The sequence below is a fragment of the Xiphophorus hellerii genome, chromosome 12 (assembly GCF_003331165.1).
Source record: "Xiphophorus hellerii strain 12219 chromosome 12, Xiphophorus_hellerii-4.1, whole genome shotgun sequence".
Classification (NCBI taxonomy): Eukaryota; Metazoa; Chordata; class Actinopteri; order Cyprinodontiformes; family Poeciliidae; genus Xiphophorus; species Xiphophorus hellerii.
This window is the reverse complement of record NC_045683.1, coordinates 14,458,195-14,484,972: the sequence shown is the minus strand read 5'-3', so window position 1 is coordinate 14,484,972 and position 26,778 is coordinate 14,458,195. Positions and strand designations below refer to the sequence as shown.

The 26,778-nt window shown below is 40.0% G+C and overlaps 1 protein-coding gene across 4 annotated transcripts; it reads right to left on the bottom strand.

Annotated features, from left to right (window-relative positions):
• LOC116729995 (transducin-like enhancer protein 1) lies at positions 1 to 26,258 on the bottom strand. Of its 4 annotated transcripts, none has more exons than XM_032578926.1 (20): positions 25,532 to 26,258; positions 23,606 to 23,706; positions 22,273 to 22,336; positions 20,901 to 20,945; positions 15,097 to 15,159; positions 14,864 to 14,968; positions 10,217 to 10,436; positions 9,963 to 9,979; positions 7,831 to 7,944; positions 7,697 to 7,750; positions 6,921 to 7,070; positions 6,694 to 6,832; positions 6,157 to 6,356; positions 4,897 to 4,973; positions 4,489 to 4,738; positions 3,408 to 3,655; positions 3,093 to 3,240; positions 2,771 to 2,921; positions 2,598 to 2,674; positions 1 to 1,673 (listed from the first exon to the last, which is right to left on the bottom strand). In XM_032578926.1, exons 1-20 carry the CDS (start codon positions 25,553 to 25,555, stop codon positions 1,566 to 1,568), a joined length of 2,355 nt encoding a protein of 784 aa, XP_032434817.1. In that variant the 5' UTR covers positions 25,556 to 26,258; the 3' UTR covers positions 1 to 1,565. The 4 variants fall into 4 exon arrangements, with proteins under 4 accessions (XP_032434817.1, XP_032434818.1, XP_032434819.1 ...); XM_032578927.1 differs by having other exon boundaries at positions 10,217 to 10,433; XM_032578928.1 differs by having other exon boundaries at positions 14,894 to 14,968.
• Between the last annotated feature and the right edge of the window lie 520 nt (positions 26,259 to 26,778).

Here is a 26,778-nt window from a genome sequence, read left to right as displayed (position 1 = left end):
TTAAAAAAACTCACATTTATTGAGACGAATCGATCATTTCGCTACTTTAAAACCATTTAGAATTATTCCTGATTAAATGTAAAACATGTACAAAAACAATTTGTCATTTCTACAGCATGTCTGGTAGGAAAGAAAAAAAAGATATATACATTTTTACAGACCAAAAAAAAGAGACAAGGTAATGAGTTTTGTAAAAATGACAAATTCCTCCTTAACCTGAAGTATGACTTCAATAATTTAATCTTCTACTGTTAATATATGCTTCGCAAAGAGAGACCCCCCCCCACCACCACGGTAGTATTTTATCTCAACATGTTAGAACAAGTGACACTATCTGACAGACATTGCATCATTTGTTTACTATTTATGGTCTTTTCTTAAAACCAAAAATACCAGCTAACTCAGGAAGATTAACCCAGCTGACAGAATAATCATAGTTGGTTCCAGTTTACAAAGCGTAAACTATTCAAACAATAAGACATTGAGTGTTTTGCAGAGGCTTGATGGGAATGAACGTTTAACGGAACAAGTCTGTGGACTCTTAAGCTCAAATAGAGTAAGTTCTAGGAAATAAAAAGTAAATCACAGTAAGACTGCTCTTTTCACTGATAAACAGCTTTAAACTTTAGTAAATACCCTGGAGAAAACAGTGAGTTAAGAGAGAAAATGTAAGGTAGAAATTAGATGCTAAAAGGGCAAATTATGAAAAGGGCATTAATGGAATTTGAGGATTAAATCAAATCCCTTAAACTCTTACTTTAGATTTTCACCAATTGTTCTTTCAAAACAGGATTAGAGAAGCAATATCCCCCCCATTTATAAACCCCATTAGGTCCCTTTGTAACACTGAAAATTCTTCAGACAATGGACACCTTTTACATTTTTCCATGTCTGAAACTTGTGTGAATTATGTCATTGCGGCTCGTTTGTGGTATCGTTGTGTTAAATAAATCAAAACATCCATTTGAGTCATTTTATCGATAAAAAGTACAGTGCATGGGTGGACCGCTACTGCTACAGTGCAGTTAGTAAAAAAATGAGTTACTGTTAAGACATCTTAGATGGTAGGTGTCAGGAACGCCAGCCGGGGTCAAAAGTCATCAATGTCAATGCTGGAAGTTCAACAGACTGATCTCTGAAGTAAAACACAGAACAGCTTATATTGTACACACTGTAAAACGTCCACCTGTTGGTTTTCTTCCGCCTGTCCTGCTCATTTCTCTTTTCCGCATCTCCCTCTGGTTGTTACAGTGAGTTTAGTGTTCATCAGCAGACTGGGGGCCGGTCTGACAGAGTTCCCCATTGGTCACCGACCAGCAGCTGGTCCATCTCAGAAAGCAGAAACTGCCAACAGCTTTACGGTTCCTCGTCCTCAACCAGCAACATACCGCTCCACAAAGGTTCCCAGTGGTTACGGAGGCATGTTCACAGGCACAATAAATATCTGCAGATCAAATATCTGTGTCTTTTCAGTAGATGGAAAAGAAAAATGTGCACGCCCCTTTTCATGAGTGGAGGTGAACATTATCAGAATTCTGTAAAGGTTTGTGGGTTTTGTTATATTTTCAGTAGATGACTTCGTAAACAGTGGCCTTCTTGTCTCCTGATCCGGTAACGATGTACTTGTCGTCCACAGATATGTCGCAGCTTAGCACCGAGGAGGATTCTTTAGACTGAGAAAAAAAGAAACAAGCAGGGAAAAGGAAGAAGTAAGAAACAAAAGCTTCTAGTGAAACCAAAAGACTTTATGAATCATGTCTGGTGCTCCCTCTCCAATGTAATAGAGTAATTATCACAACATCCTTTATAAAACTGCAACACTGATGGCAAACAACTGGAGTAGGAAGGTTGCATTTTTGGTATGTAGTCTGAACTAATGGGTTTGTTGTGGTTGCATGTTCAATGCACTTTGTAATCTATATTTTTGTTAGTAAGTGACATATAAACCAGTTTCTCATATTGTATATTACAATGCTTTAAATAGCTTATATTCAGTAATACAGCAATGAATCTGCTGGCCTTGTTGAAAACATTAAATGAAAAGTGGACTTCCACTTTCAGCATCAGTGGAGGCAGAGAAAGTAACAATGTTAGAACATTTTATACATATTATAATAAAATTTACTTGGATGAATGCGGTATTGGACTCATTTCACTGATTTATTTTTGCATTTTGAACTTTTGTGGATGGTGATGCTCCTCCATAGATCACTAAAACTGAACTAATCACAGAGTTTGAATGTTGGGAAGGAAACTAAAAGGTTTTCCACTCTAATCATAAGAGATGGGAAATGTGTTACATCTGCAGTAGTTAGGATTCGCATAAAAGTCACAGTTCTGGACCTCATTGTGGAAATGCACATAAACTGACAAATATTCAGAAGGATCAGCATTCTGACACATAAAGTCAAAGCACACTGAAGCAGCTGGTAAAACGTGAACAATATGCTGATATTTTAGTACCCTGACATGGAAATATTGAAATGGAGTCATGTTCAAAGTAGAGAAAGAGTAACGGGATGTCAAAGTTGGATGCTAAGTTGAAGGTTACAGTTTTACATATTTTATCAGATAATGTTTTAACTCCTTCAACCAACCTGGAAAATACTGGCTCCATAGGGTGTTCTCCATGCATTCAGCAGGTTGTCCTTCCCTGTACTCACAAACCATTTTCCTGTGTGAAACAGAAAAACAATCACATTGTCAACAACCAGCAAAATGGGAACCAAAGATAAATAAACATTCCTGAATGTGTGACAGAGTTTCCTACCACAGTAAGCAAACTGCAGGGACAGAACACAGCTCTCATGTAGGTGAAGCTGGTATTTGTCAGGCTTGGTGACATGAAGGACCTCCACGTTGCTACTCTCCATTCCAACAGCGAGCCATTCTCCCGTCGGACAGTAGCCAAGAGAGAAGATCTGGACAGAAAAGGCAGAAACGGCATTAGCTTTGAGTTTATAACTAGGTGGGAAAATGTAGCGTTGTTTCACTTGGGCTTTATTAACCATTACTTGATATGTTATATGCTACGCAACTTTTATTAATTTTAGAAATTGTATTATAGTTGATTTTCTGATCTGAGTGTTCACCTGAGAAGTAAAGTCATGTTGCTGCAGTTGCCGTCCCTCCCTGAGATCCCAGGAGCGAACAGTATTATCCAGACCTCCTGTCCACAGCTTGGTGCCATCGTTGGAGATGTCGATGCAGCTGGCTCCATCTGTGTGACCCTGAAACTGCCTGCAGAATACACATACAAGGTCATGGTTAAACAAAGAACCAAGACGCAACGTCACTCCAGAGGGAATTCAAAAAGAATCGCTGATTTCGGAGGTGTTTAAAGTTATGACAGAAAACTTGCCACATCGTCAGTTCTAGTTGCGGAATCAACGCATCTCGTCTCTTACCTAACAAGTGTCTGGTTGTGTAAATCCCAGACTGCAATGTTGCCGTCACTGCAGCAGGAGAAGCACACTTTGGAGTCGGGGCTGATGGCCAGAGCGTAGCATGCAGGTGCTGATGATGTCAGCTCTGCTTTAATCCTGGGGGTGGGCGTGGCCAAATCCCAGATGGACAGCGTGCTCGCCTCACCGCCCACAATGAGTGTTCGACCGTCAGGGAGGAGACGGCAGGAGCGGATGTAGTTGTCTCGGTTCTGATGATGTAGGATAAAAGGAAATACATGTTGAACACCTAAAATCTCACACAGAAATAAAAAACATTTTAAAGGCAATTTTATAGCAAATGAATAGCTAAGGAAAAGCTGCCGCTTTGCTCTGGAAGAGTCATGCTGTCGTCTTCAATCTCAAGCTTTAATTTCTCAATAATTAGGAGAGTAGTTTATGAGTGAGACTCTTAGAACCCAAGCTGCAGTAAAACAAACATTATTAGTCCTAATAATGTTAGGACTAATAACAACTGGGATGTCCCTGAAAAACATCCCAATTTTTCAGGGATTTTATTCCAGAGCTGAAGAGCGTAGTACTTAAACGCCTCTACTTGTTCTCTGAAAACCTGAGGGGGGGGGTACATGGTAAATTACTGAGAAGTAACTTAGAAATGTTTTTTTCTTAAATTCCTTTCAGACCAACAAGAAAACTTCAAAGTCTTTCATGTCAAACAGGAAGCCAGTGCAGTGATTTAAGAATTTGTCTAGAATGACCCATTTTTCTGACTGTGGTTAGCAGAAGGGAATCTTTCTGTCCCATCAATCCATTGATATGTGGACTCACTGATTCTTGTGGGCTGTGGTGACACACAGGAATAAGGTTGTTTTGTAAGCATACATTTAGTGAGTCACATTGTAGTACTCTATAATTAAAGATAAATGTTGAATTAAAGTGGCCCAATAATGGATTCTTGAGGAACCCCACAATTGCTTTTTCACCCAAATGACACAATGTGTCGCTTTCTTCCAACCATCATATAAAAAAAAAAAAACAAACAAAAAGAAAAAATAAAATCAAGACAACTTCAAACTTTACTCACCAAGCAATCGAGTTGTGAGACGGGGCTTTTATTTCCAGGGTGACTGATGTCCCAGACCTTGACGCATCCCTTTCCCCCTGTGTAAACATGGCGGGTGGGGTTACTGATGGTGACGGCGCACACCACCTCTCCGTGGTTCAGCGTGTTGATCTGGCGGGCGTGACGAGGGATTCCAGGTCCCACCAAAGCATCTGGGGGAAAAGGAACTGGCTGCATCTGTCCGTCTGCTGCAACGTGAAAGGAGTATGCACTGAATGCACAAAGGAGGAGAGAAAATTAATTGCAGAAAATTATGAGAGCAAACCATAGCAGACAACATGAAAGGAATATACTATACAATGACAAAACATGGCTTTTTAAGAATTATACTCCCCCCCTTTGCATCCGAGGCAGCAAAATCATACTTACGGCTTTCCGCCAGGAATCCCTGTAAGACTCGGGGGCATTCCAGGAACTCGCATGTGAGGGTGAGGATCAAACCCAACCTTGAAAAGACGAGACACATTTTAGAAGGACAGTTCACATATATGTCCCACGGGCAGACACCAAAAAGACAATATTACACACACAAGCAGATTCTCAATATTAACCTACAGAGAACACAAACCCTCATGATCACAAGACAAACATGATTTTACTGCTTTCCTCCCCGCATTGATCCAACACACACAAACTCATGTAGCTGCTAAGTACACAACTCTGAGTCAAGTGTTGCCCAGACACAGCTGTGTCTCCTAAACCTATTTAAACTGTGTAATGAACACTGAGCAAATACACCCAGAAGTGATGAGCTGATTGCTCACAAAGACCAGTGGAATGATGCTCAGCATTTGTCAACCTTTCACACAGCTTGGAAAATAAAATGCTCAGGCAGTCAGAGAAGCCAATAGTATTTCTTCCTCTACTTGTTGGAATAACGCTCAACTTCAAAGTAAATTTGTTCAAGTAAAACTACAAATACAACACAGAAAGTAAAACAACAAAGCGAACTCCCTAAATACAGAAATTGATGGCATCCATGTTTGATTAAGGCGTGACAAGTGAATTTGATCTTTATATCTGAAAGTGCAAATGTTTGATCTACTGTCAAAACCTACACTAGGCAAACCAACATCAACTGAGCTACACAGATGTTGGAGTCATAAACCTTCTGGGTACCAAAACATCAAGAATACTTCCTCAAAGTTGCAACTCATAACAAATATTAAGATAGTAAATTAAAAAAGGAGCTTAGACCCAACTGCAGCTTTAGGCCCAGTTGTGATTTTACAGAAAATCAAAGAAGAAAATAAGCAACCACTACAGAACCCAATGAAGTATTAGTACTCAAGTCCCTATTAATCTACACCCTACTAATACCCACACTGGGGAGATATAAAATTAACTAATATTGTGTTTTTCTTTGCATTTGAGAATATTTCATTCTAATTCCACTCGTGCACATTTTTAGCATTTTCAAGGTAAGTTTCTAAATTTTTCCAGTCCCACACTTGGAGATTAAAACTATACAAATGAATTTAAAAAATGCTGTTTTAATTAAAATTTTTAAGTTATACTTACGTTGTAAGTTTAATTTAGTATGGTTTGTCTTCTTATTTTTAATATTGATGAAGAAAAAAAAAATTATTTTGTTAGCATGTTCCATAAATTGCTTAATTTTCTACTCACCATCGGTGAACGACCGTACGCCGCTACGGCGGCTGCAGCAGCCACACTCATCTGAGGTGACATGTTGTGCAGGCCTGCAGCATAAGCAGCAGCACTAGCTGCACCCGCTAACTCTCCATTCATTCCTGCTGCGTGGGGGAGCATCCCAAAGGCACCGGGATATGGGCCTGGTACCGCCAGAGGAGTCCGCAGACCTGCAGCTGGAGAAATGCAACAAAAAGAGTGAGGTCTGCCCTCTTGTTTGAAAAAATCCTTGATGAAAACTCAGTTTTTGTCCAGGATGCAAAGAGAAATCAGGAGAAAAAACGTAAACTTCCAGAAACAAATTTAGCTAAGAGAGTACATGTGTGCCATAAAAATAAATGACTGAGCAAGAAAACTTCTATTAAATTCAGCAGGATGTTTTAGAGAAATTAAAGAAATCCCTTTGATCCATTTGAGAAGGGTAAAGTCTTGCATGTTTTCATTCTCTTCACTCAGAATAAGGACATTTGAATTGATTCAACTTTGATTAAAACATGTTTGTGCATGACCTACTTGGTGGATGGGGTATCTCCATCGATGGTGGTTTCGATAGGCTTGGTCTGACCCCAGGAGTGGAGCTCGGACCAGGTGTAGAGTCGCCTCTGGGTGTCGGAGTGCTAGACTTTAAACCAGGGGTCCCAGCCTTATCTCGCTGTCAAAAGGAAACAAATCAAAGAATATAAAGACAATATATTCAGTTATTTACTGTGTTTTTCTGCAACGCAGATAGACAACTGTACCATTGCCATCTCTTTGGACTTGAGAGAAGAGGAGCTGGCCGATGAAGCGGTCGAGGCTGGACTACAAGGATCTTTTTTGAGAAGACGTGCCTTATCCAAGCCATTTTCTCTGGGGGACGGAAGCGGTGTGCCGCGAGGAGAAGCTGCATCCTGATGGAAAAACAAACAGTGAAGTACATGAGAATAAAGCTGCTCCACAGCAGTGATGTAGAGATTTTCCTGTTTATCAGAAAACTGAGCAGAGTCAATATTAATCTTGTGAATAACGTAACCCTCCAAGATACCACAAGCATTACAAAGTGTGTAATTTCTCCTCAGAACAAATGGATTTTATTTTGAAAAAGACATCACACCACTTAATAAAAGAGTGGCAAGATGAAAGTCATTATTGAATGAAAGCAAGAAGACGCCCAGTTTGAACTTTGTTACAAGTCGTGTCAATGAAGCAGCAAACATGTGGAAGAAGATGCTTTGGTCAAAGGGGAGCAAAATTAAAACACTATGTGTGACAGAAATCTCACAGCACACATTAACCTGAATACACAATCTGCATGGTAAAACACGGAGGTGGCTCCACCATGCTGTGTGTATGCTATTCTTGCACTGGAATCAGGAAATTTGGTAAAGCTTCATTGGAAAATGGGCAACCTTGTATTGCTCCATCACATAAAATCTCAATAAAATACAGTAAAGTTTCAAGTTGTAATATGACAAAATGTGAAAAAAGTCAAGGAGTATAAATAGTTTTACCCAACAAAAAATAAAAACACACTGACCTCATTGGACACATCCACGACCAAGTTGTCATCACTTTTCTCTCCATCGCTATCCTAATGGAGTTCATCATATAATCAATCATCAAAGCCTTACTTTAGACAAAAAGAGACAGAAAATCAGAAGAACTTCTCACATAATGGCTGGAATCCTTATCCTCCACTTTGCGTTTCTTGGTGTCATTAGGAAAGTCAGGACCGTTGCGGCGCTTATCCGAGTTTCTCAAACTTTCTGGAAGCAAAGAGTTGCTCTGTAGGTAGAGGACAGGAAGAGCAGAAAATAATAGAAAAAGAGATTGGAGAGAAAGATAGAAGAAAGTGGAAGACAAACATAAACTGAACAGTTTAGGTTTTGCTTTGCTGTGTGTGCATTCTGCATGAACCTGCTAAACTCAGTCGCTAATTACAAGTGCTTCCCAGCTGTGTGTAGAGCAGGTTAGAAAAACTGACTCTTGCTCAGGAATAGATTAACGTTTGGCAAAATCATGAATTAAGCAGCGCTAACACTTTAACAGCAACCTCTTTTTTCACTTGACCAAAGCCAGTCAGAGCCAAATACAAACACATGCTTCTGAAGCTGATGATTACATTAAGTGGCTCTCGAAATCTATCAGTACTCCTTCTCCTGGCTCTGACAAGCTGCACTGGCTGCAGCATGTGCGTGTGTGTGTGTGCGTGCGCGCACTGTGTAATTGACTGTGAAAGCCCGTGTGTAGAATCAAGAGTGTAACAGGCTGTCAGTGTGTGTTAGTTGCATAATATTCTAGAGTCCCAAGACCAAACACACACACAAAGACAGAGCAGTCTCCCCCCCTGGCCTCCTGACCAACGGATCCTATTGTTAATGGATTAAAGCTTCATGTTGAGTCCATTATAGTCTCAGTCTGTCAATGAAATGTGCATCCAACAAACACAAGCGCATGCACGCATCCAGCGAGGGAGCGAGCAGCACTTTGAGGGGGGAAAGGGTAAATGAAGGAGGATCGGGAGGGGCGGGGGTGGTGAAAAAAAAATGGGAAAAGGGGGAGATGAGATTAGAAGAGAAAAGATGGGAGGGTGTGGAGGAAAAGAAAGGTTGATGAGGAAGAGAGTGAGAGGGGGTTGCATACTGCCAAAGTCCTCCTCCTCCTCCAGCTGCCCCTCCCTCTTCTCCTCCTCCCTTTTATTGAAAGGTTTTAGTGAGCCGAGCCCAGATGCACTGACCCGCAAAACGCAAGCGATTCCCACTCCGCCATGGTCTTTTCCCCCCGTTTGCTTTTAGCATGGTGTCTCTCACTCACACACAAGCTTAGTGTCATATGACTGCTGCTCCCTCACTCCCACCCTTTCCCAAGCCCTCCCCTCTCAGCGGTGCTGATATTAAACACAATGAGGGTCTTTAAGCGCAGGATCAGGGGATGCAAGAGGAGGGGAAGGGAAGGGGGTAATCTGCTCACTGAGGTGTTAAATAGGCACAACAATGCAGACTAGGAGAGAAAAGTGTGTGTGTTGTACGTGCGTGCGCCTACTTTTGTGTGTGTGAGCGTGCTAAAAAGCTCATTTGGAATAGAAAAGGAAATCTAACAGTTCACTGCAGTTCTGGGGAAAAACTAAACAAGCAGGCCAAACCTCTACCAAAGCAGATCCCCAAACACATTCAAAAACAAAAATAAAAACAGACTAGTGCAGGATGAAAGTCACTTCAGTGTGAAACAAACAAGGTACATTTATTCATAGTGGAATCTGTAAGGTGAAACAGAGGTAAAAAAAAACAAAAACAAAAAAAAACTTAATACTGGACAGACGGATAAAGGATAGATGGACAGATGAACAGAAAGATGGACAGATAGATAAAAACTTGAAAATACACAGATTTTTTTGTACTTTTTTTTTGCCATACTTATTGAAAGTTTTGTAAAATACTTTACTTCAAAACTTAATCCCAGTCTTGTCCTCAATTCATAGATAACCTTGTCAATATCTTGAAAATTATACACTTATATTGCATTTTGTGAAGTGATGTAATCAGAATGTATCGTCCCACTTGAAATCACCTCCAAGACAAACTTCCCCATGTAGTGTAAAATCTATTTACTTAGAGCTGACTGTTTAAACTTGTTTCTGGCTGACGTAAAGTGACGTTTACTGAATCAACCCAGCTGAGAAACGCCAATCTTTCTCATACAACATCTTCAATTCCCCCAAACCAAACTCTCCCTTAAAGACAAAGAAAAGCAGAAAGCATGCTGCTGGAACAGAAAGCGCTGGAGCAGAAACCAGAAGAACTTACTGTGCCAGGTTCTCGCTCTGTTGCCATTGGAAAAAGCAAGCACGTGGTTGAGGTCCCAGGGTCGGGTGTTCACCGAAGCGGAAAACAAAAGAGAATACATTGAGTGCATCTTTCTAGATAGCAATTTAAATTTAAATTTTAATAAACCTTGTTGGTCGTGATTAGCTGATTCAAACATTTTTAGTGGAAACATAACCAACTTCTCAACTGATCTCATATCATCTGGCTTTTCGGTGGTAGAAAAGTCTTCTTACCCCTGAGGTGATCAGGTCCTGCAGCGTGAGAATCCGGCCCACCAAGGTGAGGCTTCTTCTCACTTCCTTCCTTTCCTGCCAGATGGGGAGGAATAGAACCAAGTGCTCCTGACAGCGCCAGGAGACTTGCTGAACCACCTAGCTGAGAAGGATGCAGGCCGGCGGGATGAGGGGTGAGGGGAACTGGAGCGCCGCCATGGTTATGGGATAGATGTTGCTGCTGAAGGTAAAGCCAAGCACAAGAGAGAAAATGAACAGATGATTAGCTGGGAGATGAGACAGGGCACTGCTCAGCTGCAAGACAAAGCTGGAGATTAGGTTTCGAAGGTGGGGGAATTCTGCAATTAATTAAGTAATCCATACTTTTCCAGATACCAATTGAAGCTAATTTTTTATTTAAACTTTATTTTACCAGGATAAAAATCCACTGAGATTAAAAACCCCTTTTTCAGTGGAGTCCTGGCCAGCTGGCAGTAACAAATACAACACAAAAACACAGTTAAAAGATGTTAAATTATATATATAAAAAAAAACAGGTACATGTCATAGGATCGGCCTCCAGAACTTTTAGTTTAGATCTAAAAGCGCTAAACGAAATGAATTCATTCAATTTGAAGGTTTCTTGCAGCAAGTTCCAAAAAGATGAACTTTTTAAAGAGAGAAGAAAACTATGAATTTACATATTACAACAGATTTTAAACATCCAACAGTAGGCCTGTTGCTAATCTTTTTAGCAGTAAAAAGATTAGTAATTAAACAAACCGTAGACTGATATATTGGTGAAGAAGTTTAAATTTTACAGGGACGTACATGGACAAATAAAATCCTAATATTTAGGCAAAAAGATTCCAGTTAGCCTTGATTGTCATATTTCTGCATTTGGCATTGAAAGGCCAAATCCAATTTAGGAAGAAACTACTAACTTACCAACTCATGAACGAGCAGAAAAATAATTGTGTTTAAAACGCTAAAATCTAAACCACACCAATGACATAATGCTGACAATTAAATGAGCAAAAAAAGCTCTCTAGTTGTTGCCTGAAATACAACTCATCAGCTGCCAAAAATGTGAAAACCATTGACACCTACAACTCAAACGCCTCAATAAATAAAACATAGACCTCTAATGTGTACACATGCAAAAAAAAAAAAATCAATAGTACTTTGTAACCTTATCAATCAACACTGTGGCCCAATTAAAGTCTTCAACAGATGGAATGGGATCCTTGGTGTCTGGGGTTTACATCAGCTCAACAAGCTGCTGCTTTCTTCAAGAGGGTGAACACATCATCACCCCCTATATACTGCCTCACACACACACCATCACACACACCAACACCCCCTCACTCCTCTTTCTGAGGTCAAACACTGAACAATACTGACAGCTGGGATCACAGCCCAAAGCCTAAGGATGTGGATGAGGAAAGGAGGGGGAGTGAGGCCGGGAGGAAAAGGAGGAATGACGAAGGAGGAAAGGAAGGAGAGTCCCAGCTGCTGCTTGCACTGTCAGATCTGGTGAGGGAGTGAGGCGGCTGAGAGGAGAGGGGAGGACAGGAGAGTAGAGAAGGAGACAAGAGGGTCAAAAACGGAAAGGGAGGGCAAGTTTGGCTGGCAGCCCTGCTCTCTTTCACACCAAATCAGGCGCTCGTCTGAGCGTGAAATGTCTTTGTGTTCCCAAACATCATTATTGCCTCCTCAGACAGCAGCCGCGGGAATCCGAGCTCACTGATTCGCCGCTAGGAGGGGAGGAGGAAGATGGGGGAGGAGAGACGAGGGGGCACAGGAGGCGACTCAGCAGGGGTGGGAGGAGTGCTGAAGGTCAAACCGACTTTTATCTCACCTAATTGACTAACCCACCCCACCCTCTGAGCTTCCACCTTCTCTCTTCCTCTCCATCCGTCCTTCGCTGTCCGCCACTAACCCACAATGAGTGAAAGTAAAACTACTAAACGTTTTCTTGGCCACATGGCTTGCCTGACGCTCAATTTCCAGAGCTGGCTTGCATTCGCCCCCCTCCCCTCCAAAAAACAAAAACAAAAAACAAACAAACAAAAAAAAAAAACGGAGAAAAACATGTCACACATGATCATGCAGACACGTATAACACTAAATAAACAAGGCAGGCACAAACACCTTCACTCAACCATCCTACTGCTGCCTGTTGTTTTCTGAGGATAACAGAAATGTATGCTCTGCTACACTTCACACACACAAGAAGATTCGCAAACATTCACACACAGATACACAAGAAGCACCCCTGATGGGAGTAAATGGAGGGGAAGTATTGGTGCAGGCAAGGGGAGCCCAGTTTGTCATGGGATGTTAGTGTGAGTGGGTGTGTACAAATATATTTGGGGTGTGTGTGTGTGTGTGTGAGTGGAGGCAGGGGCAGCATGCTTCATTACACTTATTTAACTCACAAACAGGGTGAATGACAGACCGGCGTGGGAGACGAGAAGGTTGGAGGGGGGGGTTGGGTGTAAAGACAACGTTGTGACCCCCCCCCCGCCTTCACCTCCTTTACAAACACTAAAATCCTGCAATTAAGACTCAAAAAGCAACTGCCAAATCCACCTCTCACCCCATCACATAAAAAACAGAAGCCCCCCATCAGTCCACGCCAGCTAACAAGCCCTCCCCACATTTAACCAAACCCAGTGGGATCAAACCCTCTGATCCCCCCTGCCCACTCTTTGCAAAAACAAAAGCTACATACACCCCCCTTTTTTCCCACAATTCCCTAAACTCAGACTTCTAATCCTCCCCCTCCAGCCCTGTGGCTACAAAGGTTCAGATTTTTTTTAAATTCCTACTTGAAGATCATCTCATTCTCCAAGTGGGCAGAAACTTTGTTTCATACTGGAGCTGAGCGTTCTCCATCAATCATCTCATCAATGTCCTTTATACTTCTCCGTCTACAAAATATTAAATACATTTAATTAAATACATCTAATTTATTACAAAAAAAAAAAAGAAATATTCCACTACTGGTGTCTAGCGAGTACCTTCAGCGTCATTCAATGATTTAAGAGAGTGTATCTGCTGATACAGAGTCTGGGTGCAACCCAAACCTTTTTCCATACTTCTACAAATTGCTGATCACATAGATTGAAGTTTAGAAAAGTAATGAAGTTTTATGGTACATGACTTGGCAACTGTGCAATATAATACAGAAGGTCTCTTCTACTCAAATTGACTAACAATCAAAATGGCAGAAAATATAATTGCAGCTCCTTTGTACAGTATAGAGCATATTAAAAAACTATGTTTTTGAACAACTCTACAGGAATGCACTATAATACAACAAACATGGCATTGCTAGAATATTGTTGAATATTGCAACAACAATACTTTCCTCACAATTGTTTCTTTTCTATTATAGCAACGCTGCCACTGTTCTCCATGAGCTCTCTGATCATTAAGATCTAAATCAGGTGTTGGTATAAAGAACAATGAAAGTTCATTGATTAGGTCAAATGTATTATTGGCAGAGGTTTAATGAGTGACTCCTGAAATAATGTGATTGTGTTTGGATAACATGCTGTGAATTAGCACCAAGTGTCCACCATCTTATAATAGTTTGTGTGGCCGCCCTTTGGGAACCCAATATGAATAAATGAAATGGTATCAGAGTGACATACAAGGTAGAAACATTTTGAAAGCACTGTAACACAACACTGCTGTTTGTCCCTGCTGTGATTTCTGCATTTCTGCAACAAAGACACTTAATAATACAGCTTGTGATATTGACTCTAATATTTAAATCTTTCATTTTTCTTTTGAATACTATCCAAGTTTCCCATTTCATTCCTGTAAACACCTACCAGCAAATGAACTATCAGTGACCTGCAAATATAGCTACCGTAGTTATAAAAGAGCTTATGAAATACACACACAGGTGTTAACTGCTGACAAACAAAGAATGGAAATTTATGTGACAAATCGACATCAAGGATTCATCCATCAGGCTTTTTCTGCCAACACCAAACGTTTGAATTTTCTTTAAAGGTTTGGCCAGCAAAGTCTAATTTTGATCAACTCAATTTTTTAAGTCTAAAGGCAAAAACAAAAAATGAGCAATGTTCTACAAGTAATTAAATGTAGGTAATTGTTCTTAATCCAACAGAAAATGAAGAAATTTCTGAAATACTCATTTTTTTGCATCTACAAAGTTGTGCCTAATTTCTTATTTCAGTTTTGTTAAAAAAACTTCATCAAAATTTATCAATGTGTTACGTGATAAGCAAATTGTGTGTTATTAGGTTGGCCTCTTCTTCAATCTCTGGTAGATTGACTGGTGCAGCTCCAACTTCAAGTGGTTTACTTCAGGTAAATAATACATCTAATCTAAGAGTGCAGTTACATTTAAATCAGAACTGCATTTGTATAATGGCTATTTAAAGGAATTTTTAATCAAATGAAGTTGAAAGGTGTGTATACAGACCTGTTACAACCACACTACACACAACACAAGCCACAGACTATTGAAGCCACATACAGGAAACAAAAAAAAGACCCCTTTTCTCTCCAAGGATCTTTCTTATACGTAGGCTTATGCTTTTACCACATCTTCAAAATAAAATGCATTTTTAAGAACATAAAAACATGGGATTTGTGTAAGTGAAGAGAAATTAGAGGAATACACACTGTAGGTGGAAGACCTGGCAGTCCACGTACCCCGATGACTGCGTTAAGCTCTGCCATGGTCACCTGTTTGGCCCGCTCCACAGCTTGAACCACCTGCTGCTGATGCTGTAACACACGCAGACAGACAGAACAATGCTTACGTCTGAGAGGCAGCTTGTATAACTAAAATAAAAAAAAGTGTATAAACATCAAACAAAACACAGTCTGTTGAGGAAAGTCACACACATACTTACCTCCTGTGACAGGAAGGGAATGACTTGCGCACAGATGGTGTTTAGTCTCTTGGCAATCTCAGTCTGATGACAGAGGAGGCACATGGAGATAAAAAGAGACTCGATTGTTAATAACATAATTGCATCCATTTAGAAATGACAGCTGTTCAGTTACACCAATAAACCAATACAAGTGCAACACACACATACAGACTCATGAATTTTAAGAACAAATCCATGCACAGACAGAAAGCCTCATCTGAGTATGAAGCAACACAAACACAACTTTTATCTGCACTCATATTCATGTCAGATATTGGTTCTGATTGCTCAGAGTTCTTATTGTTCAGATCAGAACAATAACATTTTCTTCTAATTACAACTGGGGATGTCAAGTTTCACTTATTTATTCTCCATGTCTTTTAGCTCAGTCTCTATCCTCTGTGTTCTTGTCCTTCTTTCCCATCAGCACTTCAACATAATCAAATCACCTCTTAACTTAGTTTTCCTTCCCCCTGTATCCATGCCAACACATCCGCCTGGCCCGAAACCCCCCGGAGGTGGCTACAACTGGCTGAAACCAGATAGCCCCCTCAGTAGCTCCAAATCAGATAAAGTGTCCCATTTTATACATCATCCAATCAAACAGATACTACAACGTCCAGCGTGAGGAGAGAATCGGAGGAGCCATCAAATATCAGCTGTAATGGCTCAACAGAGAAAACGTCCCACCCAACATAAATAGAAGCTGAAGAACATGGCGCATGGAAATATATCGCCCACAACTGTTCATATGCTTTGAACTTGTTCACATTTCCTCAAGCTACAATCACTGTTGTATTTTGTATTTCACAGCAAACATGTGGGAAAAGTGATCTCATCAGTTGAGCTCCTGAAAATAAACTTTGAAATTAATTTAAATCCAAAACTTCATGGAAATGTTGCAGAGACATCAAAAAACTTACACTAACCACTATACGTCAGCGTCAACTGTAATTAAGACATGGATTATTTCAATAAAAGTTGCTGAGATATTTGTCACCCCTTGAACCACAAGTATTTACTGGTTTAAAGAGTGGATTCCTTTGAAAATGAGGAAGCAATTTCCCTTTAAGCTTAAATATACTTGCTCTAATTGGAAAGCTCCAACACACACATACTTGGCAACTCACCAAACTACAAACCCTGCCACAGTTCAGCCAATTATGTGCTAGAATGAGCTTAAGCAGGAACCAGAGCATTCTCAATGAATCCCAAACCAAACAAGCAACTCCTTAACCTATATGACTATATGCAAAAAGTATGAAAAGATAACAGCTGGCAAGATATATAATAATACAACCCAGACAAATGTAAATAAGGTCAAAGTAAACTGAGACTAAGCTAACAAACAGAGTTAACTCATTATTTGGTCTACATAACATTGTTTCAGCTTCAACATCCCTATGACCACAGTTACACAACACTCAATGTCAACGAGGATAATCTAACGCTGGAGTTTAGAGCACAACTTGAAGCGAAGGTTGAATTAAAAGAGAAGTCTGAAAACTCAGACAATGAACGGAAAATTCATCAACAAATATAAGTTCAAATACCCATGAAGTCAGGCTGTCGTGACAGTAAAGTCAGAGATAACAGACAATACGTCTTCCTCTACACTTTAATGCCAAAATTAAATAATTAGCAACTAGTTTAGTTATGCAATAGAAAATGAACTGAGAAGAATTCTGCAGCAGAAGCCTTTTAAGATCATTGCTTCAATTAAAAAGCTACATGTTGTTTGCTCCTTCCAATCAACTGAATGGTTTTCACATAGAATGTGGAGTTGAAGTCAACCCCGCCCAAATTTTACGTCATTAATACACCACAGAACAGTAACAAACCATCCACGTGTTTTACATATTGCTCAGGTGACTGCTGCGACTTGTTAGCCACACGCGTTTGGTTCCTTAATCCCAACTTTAAACTCTGAAAGCACACAAGTCTTGTGACCTCACCAAGCTGACTTTTATAATGTGACAGTAGAATTTATTCATCAGTGGGAGGTTTACGATCTGAAATCGGCTGTTTCATTACATTGTTTTTATTCTGGATAATGGAGATTGGGACAGTTTATACAGATGCAATCAAATTTATCTCAAATACTTGAGTACACACGTCCTAATTTTGACAAACTCTTTTTAAAGATGAAGCTATTTAACTCATCCTGTAAACTGACATATCATTGGGTTACATACTCCAGCAAATACAGCATTTATTTTCAAAACAGCGCAAACCGAAGTCAGTGTGGAACTGCTCTTGACATGAGATCAGTAAGCGTATGTATTTGAAATATAATCAATAGTGTGTTTATCTGCGATGAAACAACAGTAGATCAAAGGTGATTCTATTTGTGTTACACACAGTATGCAACTTTGCACCTTATCTGCCTACTGCAGAGTATGTGTTATGCTGCAGGTAGAAAGCTGTCTTTTGCCTGTTCTGTGTTGTGTAACAAATGGTACACTATAGTAAGAAACTCTGTAAATCACCTGCAACTAAAAAGAATAATCTGTAGAATGATCCGCGTTACATCATTTATGTCCAAACTGTCAACTTTCTGCAATGTTTTAATCAGAAAATGTTGTCATCTAGAAAGATGAAAACTAGTCTAAACCGATACTCATGCCCAGACTCATCACTGGTAACTTTGTGTATCCCTTTTCTCACAGTAAACTGTAAGACTTTCTAAGGCAAAAACACACCATAGTCATTTAAACGGTCTCACCTTCATTCTACAAAGACTCAATGTCAAGCCAGCCAACAATGCTTAACGAGCTTTAAATACAGATCTATTTCAGGCAGACTACATGTGTTCATCCATTTACAGAATCTTGTCGTAAGCCTATAATTAGCTTTGTAGAAAAGGTTAAGTGATTAGGCAGGTAGAATAGCTTGAGCAAAGCTACTATCAGGTTATCCCAGCTAATCTAACCCACTAAACAAAATCACGATTAATCAAAGTTGCAACAGACATCTGTGGCTTTATCTTTTAAAAATAATGAAAAAATGAACATAGCAAGTCTACTGATATTGATCACTAAGTATATGTCACCCTGTAGATTTTGTTTCTTTTGCTTCTTGTCACACTTTAAAGTTTCATATCAACAAAAAATGTCATTTGAGCCAAAAGCAGTATAGAAAATACACAAAATAGTTTTCAAATTATCTACTCATTCAATAAGAGATTGACATTATCAGATTTCTGCCAGAAAACAATAGATTTCTTAATTAGAACCTGTCTGACAACATGAGGCAGACTAAAAGACCTCAAAAACTAACATATTGAATGTTTGAGTCATGTTGCAACTCTTGTAAGGCTAAATAACATTTTAGAAGTAGACACTCATTTCTACAATTGAACCTAGTAGTAGAAGTGTGAAAGTGTGAGGATGCTTTGCTGGATCTGAAGGACAGGCAATCAAGAAAACTACCTTCTCCCCTCAGTTTGTAGGCTCAGTTTTTTTGGGCAAGCAAAATCATAGCCAGTGGAAAAGGCTAAACAGGGTGATAAAGAAGGTGGAAAGAAGGCATCAAAAAATTAAGAATATAGAAAATCCTGTACATCCTCTTCATCAGACTGCTACACAACAACAGTGTCTTTAATCCTACCATCTACAACAGCTCTTTGAAGATTTGATTTTTGAATTGAATTGAATACGTGCATCTGAGCCATGGAGGAGCTTCGCAGCCTGAACTCCATGGACGCACACAGTCAGTGTTTCAATGGCTGTGTAAAGGACATACAAACTCTTCATGTGAATAACAAGATTCTGATGACTGGCAGAGTGAGCACATGTAGTGACATACAAGTAGGCTACATGTTCGTCTTAACATGCAGATAAAAGCTACATTAGCTAAGCTAATTTTGCTAGTTCAATACCAGGTACTACAGTAAATGTCACTGATATTTTAGTATTACACGGAGATGGGTAGAGTACTCAAAACTTAAAATAGAGTAATATTTGTAACAAACTTATTGTTTACAAGTTAGACAGGAATGAGGAGAGAGCTAGTTCTAAGTTTGTAGCTTGGTTATTGTTGTTATAACAATTCCATAGCAACTGCCTACCAAGATGGTTGTCAGTTACAGATTATGCGCAAGTGTGACGTCACACGAGAACTATGTCTAAAATTTAAAAGTAGCAGGACCATGACTTAAAGCATGCCACCAGCAAAACCACATCTAATGTAAAATACTGAATGCTCCAACACTAGATTTACTCAAGACATGTTGGAAATTAAATTTGTTTGATTTGAAAACTCTTAAGTATGACAAAACAGCTAAAACAAAATTCATCTGTAATACTTTTTTACAACAATGTGTTTTTTGGAAAGCTTAATTTTAACAATACATGGCAGCCTTCTAATTGAGACAGGGGGGTTAAACTAAGTTGAGGATAGAGAAAAGTTTTGATTCCCACATGCACACAGAACGAGTTCAAAAAGAACAGACTTTCCATTACACGTATAATTGGAGCATTACTACCACACAACCCCCATCCCCCTGTACATCCCCAGCAGGAGGTGGGTTGTTAGTCTGTATCCCCGTACCACCCGCCCACAGAAGCCTGTTGCTCTGACAACTGCAGCCCCAAGCTAATGACCTCCCCTGGAGTTTTAGTGTGCGTGTGGGGGTGTCTGCGTTTGTGTTTACGTGTTTGAACAATAGGAGGAGATGCATCTCCCTCACAAAGAGTGAACGCCAGCTTTACGTGGATATAAAATGAAAGAGGAACAGAGTGAATAGAGACAGGGTGAAGAAAGGCGATGGATGGTGGGGGTCCGGGTGAAAGAAGAAAGAGATCCCATACCAGTTATTGGAGAGTAAGGAAGTGATGAGAAAAAGGAAGAAAATTGGAGTATAAAAAGAAAGGCAACAGAGGAGATGGAGAATGTGAGGGGAAAAAACATTAAAGAGAAAGAACGTGAAAAATAAGGAAAAAATTCCCTTTTTTCAGTGAAGTAGCCAAGCCAATCCACCTCCAATTTCCTCTGGTCTGACTGGTCGATAGCTGTGGTAATTACTGGCAAACGCTCTCAGCTCTGCAACACTCCTGTGGGAAATGTTGGTTTGCGTGTGTAAAAGGTGAGCGCGTTCCCTCGTCAACCATATTTCTTAGAAGTTGGAAATGTGCGGATGTTTGTGTGAACTCTTCTGTAAACATGTCTGCGTTCATGATTAAATACATTTTCTAAACCACATTAAATTATTCTCATTTGAATTCATTATACAAAGTCTAGAGACAAGAGTCCCCTCCAGCAAGTACCAGTGTGTATATTAAACATTCTTTACTGCATTGCATTCGAGGTTTGAATTGACTTTAAGCTCCCAGCTCATCAAAATAAATAAATAAATTTAAAAAATAGAGGAGCAAGCTACACTGTATCTCCTCGGTTGGCCTCCCATTGATCGATTCCTCTGCCCTCCCCAGCCCTGCCCATCTAATGTAATAAAGCAGGCCGCTCCCCTAGACAGCACCAATCAATCTACAGAGCCATTCATTCTGCCTCCGGGCTCAGCCGGCCGGCCCTAACTGGGGAAATGGAGACAGAGCCCCATCGATCACAAATAAACACACATCCACACATGGGCAGAGATACAGTGTAGCACACATAAACACGAACCATTAACACACAAACACATTTGCACGCAGACACACACAAGGACACATCAATAGGCGCACACACTAAATACATCAAAACCCCGCCACGAGGAAGTGGAAGAGAGAACGTAGGGAAGAGACACAAGAAGATATAGTGAGCAGACAGATAGGCAGCCATACCTGCTTATGCATTTCAATGTTGAGGCCGTATGACATCTCATAGTACTGAGGAGAACAGAGAGTCAGAGGGTTAGCATCAACTGTCACAATAAAACATTAAAGCGTAAACCCAACTTTACAGATGAATGTTCAGCACTACAGCATCTTATCACTTAAACATATCAAGTCTGTTTTTTATTTACGTTGTTTCCCATAAAACAACCAGAAAGTTTGATTTAATGACTGAAAGGTGGCTGTATGCACACTAGAAGAACTGCTAGAGCTCAACTGAGACAGCAGTCATCCCCAAACATAACTTGTTTGAAATGTTGTGCTGAGTAACATTCAAATGAGTAAGCTAAACATTCCCATGCATCATCAAAATATTCTATTTGGATATGAGTAACAAGTAAACAAAAACCTTAAGGACAAAGTTTAGCGTGTTTATGCAAAAAGAGTACTGAAATTTACCCTCGAACGTAAGGGCTTGGTGACTGCTGTGTTTTAGAGAATCTCTCAGGCAGTTCCATCTGTTTGTTTGAAATCTTCTATGCTGTGTGACCTAAACTAAGCACTAGTCATTTTAAATATGAGCTGCCTGGTTGTTCAGTCCCTAAATCAGCACCCAAAGCCTGTGTTATTCCTGGCAATGCTCATCGAGGTGTGACTTTGAATGATGATTTTTACACAGATAAAGAGGATTTTGTTTTCTGTATAAAATCAGAAGTGCAGAATTGTAAACTTGTTTATTGTAGATTATTGACTACATGGGTAAACAATGTCAGACGTACAGAGATAAAAGCATTCCTTTCATCATGAGATACTTTTAGAAATAAATGAGTCAGAAGTCTAAACTTTTCAACTAACAAACAGTAATAAATGCAGGAGATTGGTTAACTGAACACACATGTGGAAACACCTGTGTCAAATAAGGATCTACAGCAGTCATGTCCTAATGGACAAAAAATAAACAGGTAAACAATGAAGTCATATTTAAAATGAAGGCTTTTTGCTGTTATACTGAGATGTATGTACATTTTCTTAAGAGTTGATTTTACCGTTGTGTTTTTGGGTACCATTGCAATGTTTATTATTTTTAACCTGATGTTATATAGTAACAATTTACAGGCATGCCTCAGTAAGGATAAGACAAACATTTGCACATAATTAAAACAAGAGGTACTTCAGGTTGCTGTGGTTTTTATACAAGCCTTCTTCATTTAGGTAATAAAGTATCCACATTAGTCATTTCCCTTTCTTTGAAAAGATTAAAGTTCACTTTTACATCTGGGTAGGGAACAACATGATCTACCCCAAGGACACTTATGCAGCCCTGCTTCAGTTTGTCATGTGGAACATTGCAGGGCCAATAAATTGAAAGCTGGGATCTCACCATGACATAGTGTCTCTGCATCTCTGTTTTTTCGCTGGCCAGCTTCTCACACTCCAGCTTAAGACTGTAGGGGAAAAAAGAGTGAGTCATGAGTTGTACATTCACACATCTTGTCAAAAGCAACCATCTCTACTTGAGCCTCCATTTAGTCACCAAAGCAAACATGTATTTCTGCTGTCAAATGTTGAAAATCAAAGTGTTGGATGTGGGAGGTTTGCCTCAACTCTGCTTTATCAAGATGTGAAGTTAAAAACACAATGTGGTACGCTGCCAACCCACACCAAAAACACAAACAAATGCCTGTGCACACACAACCACCACAAGGGAAGATAACTGCACACAAACAGTCCTGGCCTATAGTGCACAACTACTACTACACACACACAAGGAAAAAAATCAGGGGTGATTTATGAAACTGAGCCCACACGCCACCCTTTGGCTCTCACCCATCACTAAGGCTTAGACCTACCGCAGTCTAAGAACCAACACTGATGCCTGCTGCAAATGTGTGTGCTTTCATGTCCATGTATGTGAACCTAATCCAGGTTTATGGGTTAGGCTGAAACCAGAATTGCTGTTTTCTTTGTGGTAAGAGGGAAATGACTGTGGGTAGGGTGAGATTCATAGTTAAAAAGTAAAGGACAATGTGGAGGGATTTCTCTGTAAAGACAGCTGAACTCTGTGATTGTCTGCTTTAGAGGCTTGGTGTAAAACCTTCATTTTGGATAAAGCTTATAGTCAGATTGCCTTAAGGTTTCCAGAGCTATCACTGCTGCTTTGTTGCTGTAGGATTAGATGGTGGGAACATACTAATCCCCTTCTTCACTTTTCCACTTTCTCCTAGAACAATCTTTTTATGTACTATTTGAAAAAAATTGCTGCAATTACCTGGATTGTCTCTGGGGTTTTTCTACCAGCTTTCTGTCCTCAAAATACCCATTTGGTCACAGCAAATATCTGCTGACACCATGTCTGGTTCTGCTGAACTTTTTTTTTTTACAACCAACACTAGTCTTTCCTTTCTACCATCGCCACACGCATACTCAGGATGAAGGGTTCCTACAAATTCAGTGACTCAATGCGGTTTGCTGGATCTGGCATTATGTGAGCAATTGGATTTGCCTGTATTAGATTATAACTCTGATCATTCTGTATGTAGTTGAGTCTGCCTATAAAGTCAGACTGGCATGGATATTAACCTGCTTGTATGGTAAAATGCCTTCAGAAGGCAGCAGTAGTTGTGAATTGGCACAATATAAGTAACCTGAATTGAGCTGCATTATCCAACTAATAATAATAATTATAACCTTTATAGCTATTGTAGAAAACATACCTGTGATACTGTGCTTGGAGAAACTGGAACTCCTCCTTTATCCGGTCCAGTGACTCTGGAATGGTGAACTTGAAGGGCTGGCCTGGAGCCTGATGCGGTGTCTAACACAACAACAAACAGAATCATCAACAACATCATTATAGCCTATCACTGCTCAAAGGGCAATGCCTTAAAAATCTTATAGGAACAATATTTATATTCAGGAATTTAAGAGAAGAAAGGACCAGGTCTGATAACTTGCAACATATCATTTATATATTCATACGTTCTCTTTGGAGTTTTCTTTAGTCTCCCTTTTTAAATGTTTGTCACTCACTCCTGTTACCATCCTTAAACAATAACAGGATTACCTGTTTAGCTAAAAAAGAAAAAAAAATGGTGTTTTAACCATCATAAACTAAGTGTTTAGGTACTAAAACAAGCATTTTCTAACACAGATCCAGATATTTAATGGTCCGCAGCCCACATCTGGCTAGATGTTCCAGACAGGTGCTGTCAATAGAAAACACTGCATGAATGTGTGTTACTTTTGCAAGCAGATCCAGATGCCTTGCTTATGTTTTAGAAAAGGGAAAAAAAACAAAACACAATATTTTTAAAGCCAAATGTGTTCTTAGCAATACATTGAGAAGACATTTACCCTATTAAGAGTCTCGCTGCAGTAGATGCCCACAACCTGGCATGGGCTCTAAAAGGTCATATAGTAAGTGCAGCAAGAACAACTTGATTGCCCTGCAGTGAAGTATTTATTTTAAAAAGTCACAAGTGGTTTTTATTGTGGAGAACAGACTGCTGTTATAGAGATGTCTGCTTGAATAAGATTATGAGAATAAACATACACATACAACAACTTAGATTTTCTTTTATGAGTAATTTTTTTCTAAACTTAATTCTTTAGAATATCATGTTTCAGTAAGACACTAGATAATTAGGAAAATCTATAATTTCAATATAACTGCATTGACTCCAAACTCTATACCTTCTCCACAATGTTCCCAGAACTCTTTGTGAGATTTAGCATCTCAGCCACTAAAAACATCATGTGTAGATAATCAAGTCTATCCAACAATGTCTATCAAATATCCTAACATATACAGCATCCAAGCCACGCGATTGCACGGTTTCACAAATTGATACTGTTGGCGATGCGATATATCGTGTAGCTCTTGTTTTCAGCTTGACGTGTTGCAGTTTTTCCCCCCCACATTCAGTTATGATGACTGACTCATAGAAACAATTTTTCATCCAGTGATCCTCAACTGGAATCATTGACACTCACGTGGCCCATTGGGAAAATTAACCGTCCACCCATCCAGTATCACAAATTAGCTTATACAAGGTAGTTATTAGGTACAAAGCTACTTGAAAATGAATTTAAGCAGAAACTTACATAATTATTATGTTTTACCATTACAACGCACTTAAATAAACTCACAAAATAATGTAGTGAGGAAATTTACTTTAAGTGCTTGAACTATTTTTGTAGTCTTGAATGATTTGTGTTAATGCTTTAAATACAACTGATTGCATCTAGTATGTAAATCTGCTTGATAGTATGTTTAATTTTTAGTGACTTCAACAGACTTGTTTAATGGTGCCCTTTTATTACTGTCACTTTTATCGTAATTGAAATATAAAAAGACAATATGATGATAAAATTGGAAGTTTATCAGCCAACCTCAGTGTTACTCCAAGGGGCCTTCCATTTGATGATCCCTTAAAAACCTTTCTGCTGGCGCCCCTGTTAGCAGGCGCACATTTAAAACATCCCACAACTTTTAAGTTATATTGGCCGTCAATCCACTCTGCTCCTCTGAACAAATATGGGATGGTATTCGCACAAGAAAATCTAACGATGAGGTGCAAGAGGAGGCGTAAACAGTCGTTTACTGCCAGGTGAAGCATTGCTGGAGGGAAGTAACTTACCGGGTGTCGCCCCTGGGGAAACATCTTCTCTCTCCGGGGGAAGGAGCGCTTCAAACCCCGCCAAGGAGGAATCAAAGAACAGGGGTATGTTTATAAAGCTCCGGATCAAGGAAACAAATCCATCCGCCTTGTTTATGATGGCCAACAATCGTTTATTTCTCAGAGACACCGACCGACCCCCTGCTTGCTGATCTGAATTAATTTACAGACCGTTTCCTCGCTGTCTCTCGGTCCTTGCCTCTCGGTGCGCTCCAGCGGCCGCAAATCAACCGTGTATGCACGGCAAACGTCTCATTAGATAAAAGGGTACGAACCAGGTGAGAAAGAAAGGAGAAACCTCGAATCCACCTCAGGCACTCCGGCGTTTGTCTTCAGGTTTAGTCGGAGTATTCCAGGTACAAAGAGCCCACCAACTCAATCAAATCAAAAGGATAACAAAGCCACAGAGCCGCAAACTGTCGGTTCTCAGCGAGAGCGTCAGAAACATATCCACACAAGTTAATTGCTGTGAAGAGTTCCCACTTGACTCGCCGCGGTCGCTACTTGGCGGTTAAACAGTCAAAACAACTGGAATATGTATTTCCTCAACGGGTTTCCGTGGAAAATGGAGTCCGTTTGGATTTTACGAAAAAAGAAGGAAATATATTGTTAGTTTTGATAGCGAAAATCCCCACAGTGGTGCGAATGCTCCTATGTCAAAGCAGCGCTTTACCTCAATGGCAACTTTCTCACGCGGTTTCACGCTCCCAGACTAACCGAAACTACAGCCCCGCCCACAAGATGACTCCTGACCAATCAGAGCTGCCGCTCCACGTGGGCATAAGGACCTGGTTTCAGAAGTAACCAATAGCCGCAACGCAAATCTCCTCGGGTCCGTTGACCTCGCGGAGCTACGCCAGTGACGGCCAATCAGAGCCCTCTAGAAGCTGCCATTTCTGGAAGCGGCGGGGCGGGTTAGAGCGCTGGTGTAGAGGCGAGTATCAGCTGTCAATCAAAGTAACGTGGGGGCTCAGCGGGAGGAGAGGGAACATACGCATGTACGTAAACACGCACAGGCAAATCAACCCAGACACAAACACAAACCACAGATATTGTTCTTTTAGCGGCTGTAAACCTTACCAACAGTATTATGGCAATTCATAAAAGTCGTCCCTTTCTCACCTCTTTATCTGGTGGCTATGTCTATGGACTGTAAAAGTCATCCTACTGATTTGGGGTCAGAATTAACATTTGCAAAACACATGTAA

Coding starts and splice junctions, on each gene's coding strand:
- LOC116729995 (XM_032578926.1), bottom strand. CDS start 25,555: ATGTTTCCCCAGGGGCGACACCCG. Junction 23,707..25,531: donor TTCCCCAGGGGCGACACCCG/GTAAGTTACTTC, acceptor TTGTTGTGTTAG/ACACCGCATCAGGCTCCAGG. Junction 6,357..6,693: donor GGAGATACCCCATCCACCAA/GTAGGTCATGCA, acceptor GCATTTCTCCAG/CTGCAGGTCTGCGGACTCCT.